General features: G+C 46.4%; 1 protein-coding gene across 10 annotated transcripts in view; it reads right to left on the bottom strand.

The window, feature by feature from the left end:
• Nucleotides 1–4,618: 4,618 nt before the first annotated feature.
• Nucleotides 4,619–12,652, bottom strand: part of SH3KBP1 (SH3 domain containing kinase binding protein 1) — a 324,749-nt gene continuing 316,715 nt past the window's right edge. For all 10 annotated transcript variants that reach the window (XM_026480216.4, XM_057310446.1, XM_044377583.3 and 7 more), the window contains 3 exons: nucleotides 10,599–10,870; nucleotides 8,412–8,475; nucleotides 4,619–7,405 (listed from right to left, as the gene is read on the bottom strand). In XM_026480216.4, the coding sequence (XP_026336001.1) occupies nucleotides 7,364–7,405; nucleotides 8,412–8,475; nucleotides 10,599–10,870 (378 nt within the window). In that variant the 3' untranslated portion in view covers nucleotides 4,619–7,363. The remainder of the gene's footprint in view (nucleotides 7,406–8,411; nucleotides 8,476–10,598; nucleotides 10,871–12,652) is intronic.

Below are 12,652 nucleotides of genomic sequence, written 5' to 3' on the forward strand. Positions count from 1 at the left end.
CCCCACCGAGCAGGGAACCTGACGTGGGGCTCCATTCCAGGACCCCGGGATCACGACCTGAGCCTAAGGCAGATACTTAACCAGCTGAGCCACCCAGGCGCCCTTGCACATAAAATTTTGGTAAAGGCAAAACTGGACTGCTCAAATGTATAGAATAAATTCCACCTGGCATCAGTCACAATGACCAATTCATGTATTCAGTCAACAAATGCATATCAAATGCTTACTATGCCCCTGGGTCTGTTTTAGGTACTGGGGATACAGCAGTGAAGAAAATGAAGTCACTTCCTTTATGGCGGTTTCATTCTAGGGAGGGGAGCCGGAGAACAGATGTGTGTGTGTGTGTGTGTGTGTGTGTGTGTGTTAAGCGGGGTATCAATGTATGGGGTCTGGGGGAGGATTGAGGCTAAAGTTGCTCTTTTGTTTAGTGGGTTAGGGGCAGCCTCTCTGATTAGGTGGCCTTTGAGCAGCGACTAGCCAGAAGGAAGAGATCCAAGCCTGACACCCATAGAGGTTTAGGCAAATACAACTTTAGGGGCAGGTGGGTGGTTAGTCACTTTTGTATACTAATGTTAATTCAACTGTGTCTAGGGGCGCCTGGGTGGCACAGTTGTTAAGCGTCTGCCTTTGGCTCAGGGCATGATCCCGGCGTTATGGGATCGAGCCCCACATCAGACTCCTCCGCTGTGAGTCTGCTTCTTCCTCTCCCACTCCCCCTGCCTGTGTTCCCTCTCTCGCTGGCTGTCTCTCTCTCTCTGTCAAATAAATAAATAAAATCTTTAAAAAAAATTCAACTGTGTTTATAATCAGGCTAGAGTTATTCTTTAAAAAATTTTTATAATTATCTTAATTTTTGAATAATAGCAATATTAAAAGAAAACCATTTTGTAGCTCACAATTTCACCACCTTAATGAAACAAATATTTTCATTATATTGTTTTCCTTTCCAGGGATTTGTCCATATGGCTGAATATTTTTCCAGTTTTATTGAGATATAATTGACATATATCACTGTGTAAGTTTAAGACCTACAGCATGATGATTTGATTTATATATATTGTGAAATGATTACCATAATGGGTTCAGCTAACATCCTTCTTCTCATATAGATAGAATAGAAAGAAAGAAGAATAAAAGGAAAAAATTTCTCCCTGGGGTGAGAACTCTTAGGAGTTACTCTCTATATACTGTACAGCAGTGTTAGCTATATATCCCTAGTACTTATTTACCTTATAATTGGAAGTTTATACCTTTTGACCACCTTCCTCCAAATCCCCCTCCCCACCTCTGGTAACCACAAATCTGATCTCCTTTTCTATGAGTTTGGTTTGGTTTTTGGTTTTTGGATTCCAAATAACAGTGAGATCGTACAGTACTTGCCTTTATCTATCTGACTTCTTTCACATAGCGTAATGCTTTCGAGGAACATCCGTATTATTACAAATGGTGGGAACTCCTCATCTGTATGGCTGAATAATGTTCCATTGTGTCTATATACACCACAACTTCTTTATCCATTCATCCATCAGTGGACACTTAGGTCGTTTCCGTGACTTGGCTATTATAAATAATGCTGTTATGAACATGGGGGTACAGATACCTTCTTGAGTTGGTGTTTTCATTATCTTTGGATATATTCCCAGAAGTGGAATTGCTGGATCATATGGTAGTTCTGTTTTTAATCTTTTGAGGATCTTCCATACTGTTTTCCATAGTGACTGTACCAATTTATAATTCCACCAACAGTGTATAAGGGTTCCCTTTTCTCCACATTCTCACCAGCATTTATCTCGTCTTTTTGATGACGGCCATTCTAACAGGTGTGAGGAGATATCTCATTGTGGTTCTGATTTGTATTTCCCTAATAACTACTGATGTTGAGCATCTTTTCATGTACCTGTTGGCCTTTTGTATATTGTCTTTGGAGAAATGTCTATTCAGGTCTTTTGCCTATTTTCAAGCTGGGTTATTTGTTTTTTTGCTATTGAGTTGCATGAATTCTTTGTTTTTGATATTAACCCCTTATCAGACATGTGGTTTGCAAATACTGTTCTCCTATTCCATAGGTTGTCATTTCACTCCCCTGATTGTTTCTTTCACTGTACAGAAATTTTTAGTTTGATATAGTCCCACTTATTCATTTTTTGATTTTGTTGCTTGTGCAAAAATTATTCTTGTTAAAATCTTCAGCAATTCATATTCACACTCCACTTCTAGGAATTATCTTAAGGATAAATCAGAAATGTAGATATAGCTATACGCCCAAAGATGTTCATCTCAGCTTTATAACATAAAAAAATTGGATTTATGGGGCGCCTGGGTGGCACAGCGGTTAAGCGTCTGCCTTCGGCTCAGGGCGTGATCCCGGCGTTATGGGATCGAGCCCCACATCAGGCTCCTCCGCTATGAGCCTGCTTCTTCCTGTCCCACTCCCCCTGCTTGTGTTCCCTCTCTCGCTGGCTGTCTCTATCTCTGTCAAATAAATAAATAAAATCTTTAAAAAAATTGGATTTAGGAGTGCCTGGATGGTACAGTTGGTTAAGCCTCCAACTCCTGGTTTCAGCACAGGTCATGATCTCAGGGTCATAAAATTGAGCCCCACATTGGGCTCCATGCTCAGCATGGAGTCTGCTTGAGATTCTCTCCCTTTTCCTCTGCTCCTCCTGCTTGTGCTCTCTCTCTCTTTCTAAAATAAATACATAAATCTATAAAAAATAAAAAAATTGGATTTAAGCAAAAATACCCTTCTTCCTCTGTCCTCCGCACTCTCAAACTCCACTGGGCACCTCTCCTCTGCAGTTCCAAAGTCCCTGGACTTGTCTCTGTGGTCATGTTCTCATACTGTGGAAGGCCTGCCTGCTTATCTGCCTACTTCCCTCAGTTCGAGCTGCCTGAGGACAGGGGCTACGCTGCACCTATCCGAGGGCCAGCACACCGTAAGGACTTGATACCTGTTCAGCTCGCCCCAGCCAAGTGCTTGGTTCACTCAGATTGGGATTCAGACTAAGAAAGAATCATGAAGCTTGAAGAGAATCTGAAGACATCTGTTTTACTTTTGGGGAATAACCATGGAACTGTTATTGACTTGTTCCTGGTTTTTCTGTTTGGCTTCAGGATGGCCTTACCGGCTTGCTTATTTTTAAAGTTGGTTTGTAAACTGTGCTAAACTCTTTTTTAGTTAATAGAAACTACAATGAAGTTTTGCATTTCCAGGGCACTTTCCCATCAAAGAGCTCAAAGCTTGACCACAAATCTTAGTTTCCTGGAGAACTAGTAACAGTTTATGGGGGGAGAGGGCTGGGAAGCATTCACCACTTAAATGACAGTGCTGTATCTGCCTCGTTTAATTAAACCGGCTGCCATTTGAAGAGAACTGCCCCGTGGAGCTGGGTTCCCAGGAATTCAACTCTCCTCTTTTTTCATTTTTTTTCCTTTTTCTATTTTTTCCTCAGAAAATTCTAGCTACAGCCTACCAGGTGACCTTGTTCTACTGTTAGATTGAAATATTTTATCACCAAGGGGCGCCTGCATGGCTCAGTCGGTTAAGCGTCTGCCTTTAACTCAGATCCTGGGGTTGAGCCCCACGTCGGTCTCCCTGCTCAGTGGGGAGCCTGCTTTCCCTCTCCCTCTGCCCTTCCCCCCAATCGGGCTCACTCTCTCTCTCTCAAATAAAATCTTTTTTTTAAAGAAATATTTTATCACCTATTGCTCTAACAAGAAAAAAGGAATAGCCTATTTTACCATCAACTCTGAATTCACAAACATATTGACCACACAATGTCATTTATAGGAAAGGCTGCCCGCCCCCCACAGCCACCTCAATTTGGGATCGATTAAAAATACATGAAATAAAACCACCTTTCTGGGACCTCCATCTACTTCACGGATTCTTGTTGGCTTCAGGGGCTGCCTTCTGCTCCATGTGTTGCGAATCGAGCCTCAGTGACCCTAGGGACAGAACTAGGAATGACAGCAACTGTTTATCACCTTAAGAGACATGACCCCCTCTCTGTCCTTGCACTGCTGACAAACACTTATTTCCGGCCAGGAAAGAATTTCTCTGCCTTGGCCATTGTGTTCCCTCATTAGACCGAATTTTGGGAATGTCATCTTCTTCCCCAGGCTTGGATCATAAGCACCAAGCCTTTGCTTGGTTGGACACCGCAGTCAGCCATGCCAAACACCTAGCACGCGCGCACGTGTTGCTTTGTTACGTTTCTCATTTGTATTCAACCAAAAAGAAAAGCTTTTCACCAAGCTCTCTTGGCACTAAAACATCTTGACATTAATTTGTGTGAAAATAGCTAGAGAACTAAAACCTAATCTAATACAGAAAAGGGACCCTGGTGACCTCAGGTTAGGATAACAAAGGCCTTTGTGGGATCCGGGGATTATTTTTAATACAGACTGTGGCAACTGTGAGCAATAAATTACACACCCTGTGGTTTTCCCATCAAGGAGCTGGTTATGAAAGGAAATAAACCTCTGCCATTAGTAACCAAAGGCACACATGTGATGATAGATACAGGCTGTCTTTATGGGAGAAAACAAATCATGTACTTGAGTATGCTGTCTAGAAGGGCTGTGGATGAATAAAAGTGACTTTACACAATTATTCGAATAATGACAATTTAATGATTTTTACACTAAAAAACAACGTAGACCTAACTAGAATTTTCTGCCGAAATATGAATGTAAAATCAAACAACGTAAAAATGGAATTCACAGCCATGGATTTTAATGGGTTGTTTCTGTTCACTTGCGAAAGATAATTGGGGTGAGGGGTACTATATTCCATGTCTTCCAAAGACATTTCTATGAGAGTAATCAAGTTGTGTAAAATGGAGAAAAATGGTTTGAATTCCAAGAAATCATTTCCTCTTGGACCATGACAACTTTGAACAAAAATATTTTCACAAAATTTCATTTTAATCATCTTCTTTACAAAGCACAATACTTAAGACTTTTCTAAATACAATTTTAGAAAATGAAGCAAAAAAATAATCTCCATAGATGCTGGTCGAGTCCATGCTGAATGCAAAAGAATTTTTTCAAAAGTGATCCTTCCAAGCTTTTCAATATTCTTGACGGGTCCATTTTGTAAAGAGTAAAGATGGTGGCTGTTGGGGCAGTGGCTCGTCAGGTCCATAATGCAGAATCCTCTTGCTGTTAGCCCAAGGGGCAGTAATGAAGCTAGATATGCCAGCTCCTCCTTCTAGAATCACTTCTCCCTCTCCTTATACAAAGAAAGCCCGTGGCTTCTACAAGGGGAAGATGACAGCCCTCTCCATTCCAGGTGGCTAGTGCCCCCACAAGGGTGTTCAACCTCTCAACTGAATTATTAACAATCCTACTCTGTATACACATCGTATAAAACTATATCGTTAGGGATTTTCACGATGAGTAAATGAGAAATCCAAACATCAAAGAATTCAATCCTCATTCTTATACTAGGCGGTGGGAAATCTCTCAAGGCTTTAACGTAGAAATGCTTAGAAGAGTCAAGGGGTTCGGGAATGTTTTATGCTGCCCTTGGAAACTTGGTGCTCCCGGCCCCAAGCACACTGTGAGCAAGGCTGCTGAAAAGGCAACATGTCCAGACATGGGAAGGCAGGATGGGAGGTTTCTTTCTTTACGTACTCCCTTTCCGTAATCGTGCCCCCCATCCTGGAAGACCAGGATGTCCGGGCTCTGTAAGTACAGTACTTGGGAGGAAGTAGCAGCCTCAAACAGCAAGGATGAGCTTGTCGGCAAGAGGAAGGTGGGGAAGGGAGAGAGGAAGAAAGAAACATTTTTTTGGTAACACTTGGGATAATCAATACTGCGTGGTGATTTCTTTTTTGCGTTACTCCTTCCGTGTTATCAATTCTCATTCTTTGTGGTTGTGCAAATCCATTAATATTTAGTACTTTCACTCTAAAACTCAGGAAATAGACAAAGCAGCTTTTGAGAAACACATAAGACATCTTCAGGGGCCCTGAAGGGACCACCCCCCATCCCCCAACCCCCAAACAATCTTGCAATACAGTATGCCCCCTTATTTTCAGCTAAGGATGAGGAAACAGTTACATAGTGTAAGGCTGAGCTGTTCATTTGCTACAGAGATAGAGCGGAAAGGCAAACACCAGTTTCCTTGGGACGGAAAAAAGCAATTCCATAAATGCAAGAAAGATCCAATAGCTGCACTTCAACAAGAGCCCCCCCCCCATTCTCTTGGACCTGAGGAAGGGGTTACAAGAGAACAAGGCAAATGACATTGTGGGAGTACAGTTTAAACAACAGCACACACGGACAACCCAGTGCAGGAAATAACACAACTTCCCCCCCTTGTTTTCATTGCATTTTACGTTTATTTATTTTTGCGTTCATAATGCATATTCTGTTCACGCAAAAGGTGCAAAGGACAGGAAGCAGGGGTTTAACTTGGCTGATGAAAAATCAAGCAGGGGTGACATTTCTAGTTCCATGAACAACCTACAACTAGGAGAACTTAAACGTCACAGCGGGTACCACAGAGCGCCCCAACTTCACAGCTGTCTCCTCTTGGGACCTTTGGCTAGGTGAGAGAAGCTTTGAAGACAGTGGCCTCTAGTGGACCTTGAGAAGTGGCTTAAAAAAAAAAGGTTTTTTTGTTTTGTTTTGTTTTTTGTTTTTTTGGGTTTTTTTTGTTTTTGAATCATGGTAGCTGCATCACAAAAGCTCCAATCAAGAGGGTGGTAAAAAGAAGGCACAGATCATTGCAAATACCAGGTTTTCTCTTTCTCTTTTTTGTAAATATACCATCATATATAAGCTAAAATTTATCTTAGGGTGGCAGGGTTGGCTGGCAGAGAAAGGGACAGGAAGGACCTAAAATTGCATATGTAATAGAATCCTAGAGGGGACACAAAGCGAGGCAGCTTTCTGCCTGAAGCAAAAGAATGGGACACTCACTCTGGACTATGTGTAATACAGACACTGGGAGAACCTGTGACAAAACACGATTTAAAAAATCATAAAATTATAAAGCTTGTAAACGAATAATCTGAAATTACATTTTATTAATGGAAAATATCATCAAAATAGTACCACTATGGACTAAACTGCCTGAGTTTTCGTTTCGCATGAGATCTCATAGTAAAAAAGCCTTTAGCACAATTTGCTCTAAGTCACAACCAGTGCCATGCCAAGGATTATACCATGGGGAAGAGTCTCCTCTTGGATGGAATTTGTGTTGTGCTATCAAGACTTCTGTGCTAATCTTTCAAACAGGGACACATGGAGGCAAACCTTTAATCTTTTGGCACAAGGTTATTTTGGCTGGGGCGGAAAACTTGAGTCTTGGACTCAGGATGAATAATGTGACATTTCATTTATCAAGTATTTATTTTGATTGAAGAGTTTTCTTTATGTCATTAACTTCCATCTATAAAGGAAAAACAAGAGCCGAACAAAATCATAATGAATTCGCTGGTTTGAGAGAAGCTGAAAGATAATCAACTTGGTCGAATGAAAGAAAATCATCAACTTCACACTTTTCAAGGCGGAATGGATGAAGTGACGCCTGAACGACGAGCGGACAACGAGGCCGGAAGTGACAGAAACCTAAAGAACGGGCACGCAGATGCGAGACACCAGGAAATGGCCGGTGTGTGCCTTCTCAGGCTACCAGTAACCAAAATTTGTCGGAAGGAGCAAGAATTCCAGTGTCCTGGCCAGGGGGCAGAGCTGGCTGTCCCGATGTTCTGGACCACCTAGCAGTGTTGGAAGGCAGCTCTGGTCGGGCCCAAGGGGGTGTCTACCGGCACCCCCAAAGTGATGAGAGGCGGTTACCTATCCTTTCTGTAAGCAGCATGGGTCCCAGGCACCACCAAGGACACCAGCTGGATGAAAGCTCAAAGTCTGCCTTCAGCCTTTTGCAATTCCTGCACATTCTCTGCCATTTGGTAACAGTTGAGTTGGCTCCGGGGATGGTGGGGGGCAAGGCTCTGATGCCCTGGCAGAACTGACATGGCCCTTGGTGAGAAGTAAAGAGCTGAAAAGCGAGTGCTGAGTGTGGACAGCTGTGGTCCTTGGAGTTCCAATGACAGAAGCCAGCTGGCAATGGGGCCCCCCAGCACCATGCCCTCTGGCACTTACTATAATGTGGCCTTTGGAAATTGGAGGGAACTTTTCACAGGGGAGACGTTTCAGATAAATTCCAAATGAGAAACCCAACTGGGGGCACACTGACTCATGCCTCCCTTTCCCAAGACTTCCTGGACCGCCGGAGAGGATGTGAAGTGAGCCTACACAGGTCTAAGAAAATGGCCACCGGAAGTGCATCTGAATCTGCAGAGAAGTAACCATCACCTACTTTCAAAATGAAGCCCTGAGACGGCCCCACCCCTGAGCGAGCCCCTCACGAGGCAGCAGGACCCCCAGGGACCCACCTGCAACCGAAGCCGGATTTTCTTCTCTTCATCCAATTCCGACAGTAACTGCTTAATTTCTCGTCTGAAAAGCAAATGGCCAAGAAATTAAACAAAGGCCGGGACTTCCGCAGTAAGAGATAAGAAGCCTCTTACCACTACAAAATCCATCCGAGCCTTTCACAACAAACACGTGGACACAACATTATGTTCTTTCTTTGCATTGTTATTGCTTGGCATTTACTGCAGACAGAAAGGCTCGCTATTATTTCTGGGCTCCCTGAATACGTGGCCATCAAACAGGAGGTCTGGAATGACCTTTGAGATCCATTAGTCTAAGCTTCTCCTAAAAGGAGAAGATGGGGAAGGTGAGGCCTTAGAGGTGGCCTGACTTGCCCAATGGCTAGACTCCAGTTATCCAGGCCCACATTCTGTTGCTTTCCTTCTTGCTGGCCCTTCGTTATATAATCACTGGTCTTTAAACGTATTTACATAATAATTTTCACTGCAGACATTTTTGTCACCACATAAATGTTTTACTTTCACAGAGTTTTAAATTAATAAAAGGTTACTGGTATGTCTTCACAGGTTCTCACAAACTCTTACAAAGAGTAACACCTGAAATCTTGGAGTCAAAATAGCTGAACTAACTATATGGTAATCATGTCACAGAGAAAGCAGACATGAGATAGGACACGCAGTCTAATGCTCTTTACAACATTAAATAATGAGCTGGAATGAAGTTGATTATCTTGCGAACTCAGGACTCTCTACTTAGGACACTGCAACCATCGCCACTCTGGTCAGGGAACTGTATTGCATTTTAGGGTTGCAGACGCTCCATTTTATGTGTACATTTTTACAAACTGGATTGGAAAATCAAAGAACAAGGATTGCAGAGACACTATACTAAGGTATAAGTTACATTACATTCGCTCGCTCACTTCAGATGAGCCCCGTGACGGTGCCTATATGTGGGTCAGTGTCCCGGACCTGCTGCCAACACACGGGGTTCTCGGACACTAACAGGTTGTGAATCATTACTGTATTTACTCGAGCCCACACCATGCACCTCTACGTCAGTGAGCAGTAGCTGAGGTCCTAAGCAGATAGCACAGTTCCAGGAAGACCGCGGCAGGCAGAGCCTTGAGTGCGGCTCGTCGGAGGAGTTAGTTGGGGAAGCCAGGGCAAAGAAAGTCACTAAGTCTTGAACTGGTAAAAACGGGCCTAAGCCCGCGAGGAGGAAAGAAGATGGGGGGATTGCTGGAGAAGAGCCAGTGCAGGAGCACGGAGGTGAGGGGCAGCATGCGTGGGGAGGAGAGGAGTCGGTAGGGACTTCTGCTGAAGGCTGAGAGGGAAGGGACACTTAGAGCTAGGGCTGGAGATTTTAGGGACCCAGTGGCCCTGGACCGGACGGCTGTGAGAGGCAGGCATGCCTGCTCTTGGTGATTCTAGATTGTTTTTCAAAATCCTATTCAGGAAACACCTCCTAATTCCTCCAAGAAAGAGCTAATTGATCCCTATCCCTAAACTCTTAGCCTCAGTTTACTCAGATGAGAACTTCCCGACTTCTATCCCTTTTACTGTTTTTGTGACCACATACAGTATCCTGGTAATATTTACGTGTGCTATTTATTTTTGCTTACAGGTCTTTCTCCTCATCTAAGTGCTCCTTGAGGACCAGGGGTACAGAGAGCACGTGTAGGCTCGCACGGAGAGAACCCCGAGGCTCATGGGGAGAACGTCTTGCTGAGTGTAAGTCTTGGGTTTACAGATTCCCTACATCTCTGTCATCCATTCCAGCCCCGAAATGCAAGCCAATTACTTCATCAGACAGCTAACTGAAGAAAGTGCAATTTCTCTGGTGCTGGAGGAAAAGCCGGCTGGTGGGCTTATTCGGAAGGGGTACGTGCGCAGCCTATATTTTATGGGGATTTAAAGATCTTTCTTTTAGCAGCCTGCCGAGCGCGTCAGTCCTGGTGAGTGGCCCTGCCGTAGGCCCCGCGGCCGGCCCGTGCCCTCCCTGTACGCCGCAGATCTGGCTTACGCAAGGAGCCGAGTGACATGAAGCTGCTCGGGTTCAAACCCGCCTCCCCCCTGCCGTCCCCGCGCTGGGGAAGCGGGGCCACCCACTCGGGCCGGCGGGAGACCCTGGCCCCGCGGAGAGCAACTTGGGAGGTGGACAAAGAAGGGGCCCCAGACACTCACTTCTGCTGGTCCTTCATGGTCTCGATGATGCCCCTCAGCTCACGGACCTGCGTCCTTAGCTCTTCCACGGCCGCCTGGCTGCTGGCCGCAGGCTCCATCTTTGGTTTTCCTTCCGAGCCAAACAGAGACGGGGAGTTGGCTCTGTGTCCGGCTGTTCCCAAAGAGGATGACAGGGGGGAGGATGTTGCCGAGGCCAGAGGGGCTGGCCCGCCACCACCACCTGCAGCCATGGTCCCTGGCTTGGGCGGCAGGGATGCTTTGTTGTCGGACACCTGCGGCGAGGGAAGGCAGAGAGGATTCAGGCCGGGGTTTCGTGTTCAGTCGAGTCCCCCACCTACATCCCCGTACCCACCTCTGGAAACTCACTCGTCACTCACCCCTTCACCCACAAGCCCCCGAGGGCCTACTTGGCACAGGCACCCATGTTTTAAATTTGACCGCCCACCTGGACAGGTAGTTCCCAACTGGTTTAATGTACAAGTCTGGAGGCCCACCTGCTTGCGAGGCTCTGCAAACTCTGAAGTGAGCAAAACATTTTCCTAGCTCCCAAGAGCTCAGAACACAGTGAGGTGCAGACAGACCAGCCGACACACTGCAGATGTGGGGGGAGTCTGCACACAGGGAGGTCAGCACAGAGAGCCACGGAAGAACACGAAAGGGACCAACCAGCCCAGAGGGAAGGCGTCGGTGAGCTGCTGACAGCCCCATCCTGGAGGAGGAGGATCAGGAGGCGGCCAGAAGAGAAAAGGTGATTGGAGAGAAAGGCTCTGGGGGGAGGGAATGGGCTCAGCACAGGCATGAGGCACATTCACGGCAAGCGGTCACTCAGCAGCTAGGACAGCACGGGGAGGCAGAGCGGGCTTGTGGGAAGGGGTAAAAACATCCTGCACAAAGCTACTGATGACTCTGGCTGCAGAAGGGCCTAAAGGTGGGCAGGCCCGGAGGTCAAGGGAATTGCTGGGAGATTCTCATACAACGAAAGCTAGGAATGGTGGAGGCTTGACAGACTGGCCAAGGGAATAGAGCAAAGACAGCTCTGAGACATGCAGCGAAAAACAGTCTCTTCCGACCGAGAGACACAGTGCCTGGGCTCAGGGAGCAGCCCCCAGAGGAGGACGTGGTTCTGGACAGGCTGCAGGGCGTGAGGAGGAAGTACAGCTGCAGGGCCATGGGTGGGGAGGGAGAAAGCAGGCACGGAGCTTGTACCTTTCATGGCAGGAGGAACAGTCCAAAGGCCCAGAAAACAGTTTCACTTTTGACACACTGAGTTTCAGGGGCCGAGGGATAGCCAAGGGGACATGTCCAGGGGGCGGAGCCAAGGAATGAAAAAGTGAGCTGGGTCAGAGAAATCACCTGAAGAAGTGGCGCCATGGGGGTGAATAACACACAATCAGGGGAGAAGAGGCCCAGCGATGGGACGCGGGGACTCGCTGAATTGGAGAGGTGGGAAGAGAAAGGAGAGACATTGGGGACTGGGACAGAGCGCTGAGCGAGGGGATGAAGCAAGAACAGAAGAGGGGCATGGGTTATGGAAGTCCCCTGAGGGGTTTCCAGAAGGAAAAAGTGTTGGATAAGTGGCTCAAGGGCACTGAGAGGAAAACAGGGCTTGGGGCATTTGGTGCAACAAGGGAGACTGAGGCCTGATCATGGCAGGTCAGCACCTGAACAGGAGGGGAGGGGCGTGGCCTGCAAGTTTAGAACTCTCTTTCCAGAAACCTGGCTGAAGATGGCGGATGGGAGAAAGAGAAAGCATTCATGGAGAAGCCTCAGGGGGAGACAGAATCATGCAAGGGTTCTGTTTGCTTTCAAAGATGGGGGAGACACTGAGCTGGATGATAGATATCCTAAGGGAAAGACCAATGCAGGGCCAGGCTGGAGACGGAGGAGAAAGGCGGGGGAGGCCTGAGGGAGGAGTGTTCTGCCCCAGGAGGAGGCTGAGAGGGCACAGGAAGTGGGACAGTCACGGGTGAGAGGGAAGAGGGGCATGGGGCCTCCCAGGGGAGGAGGAGGGCAAGCAGCAGAGAGGATGCTGGGAGGCGAGGGGCTGAGTGACG

This window comes from Ursus arctos, chromosome X (assembly GCF_023065955.2).
Source record: "Ursus arctos isolate Adak ecotype North America chromosome X, UrsArc2.0, whole genome shotgun sequence".
In the NCBI taxonomy this organism is placed as follows: Eukaryota; Metazoa; Chordata; class Mammalia; order Carnivora; family Ursidae; genus Ursus; species Ursus arctos.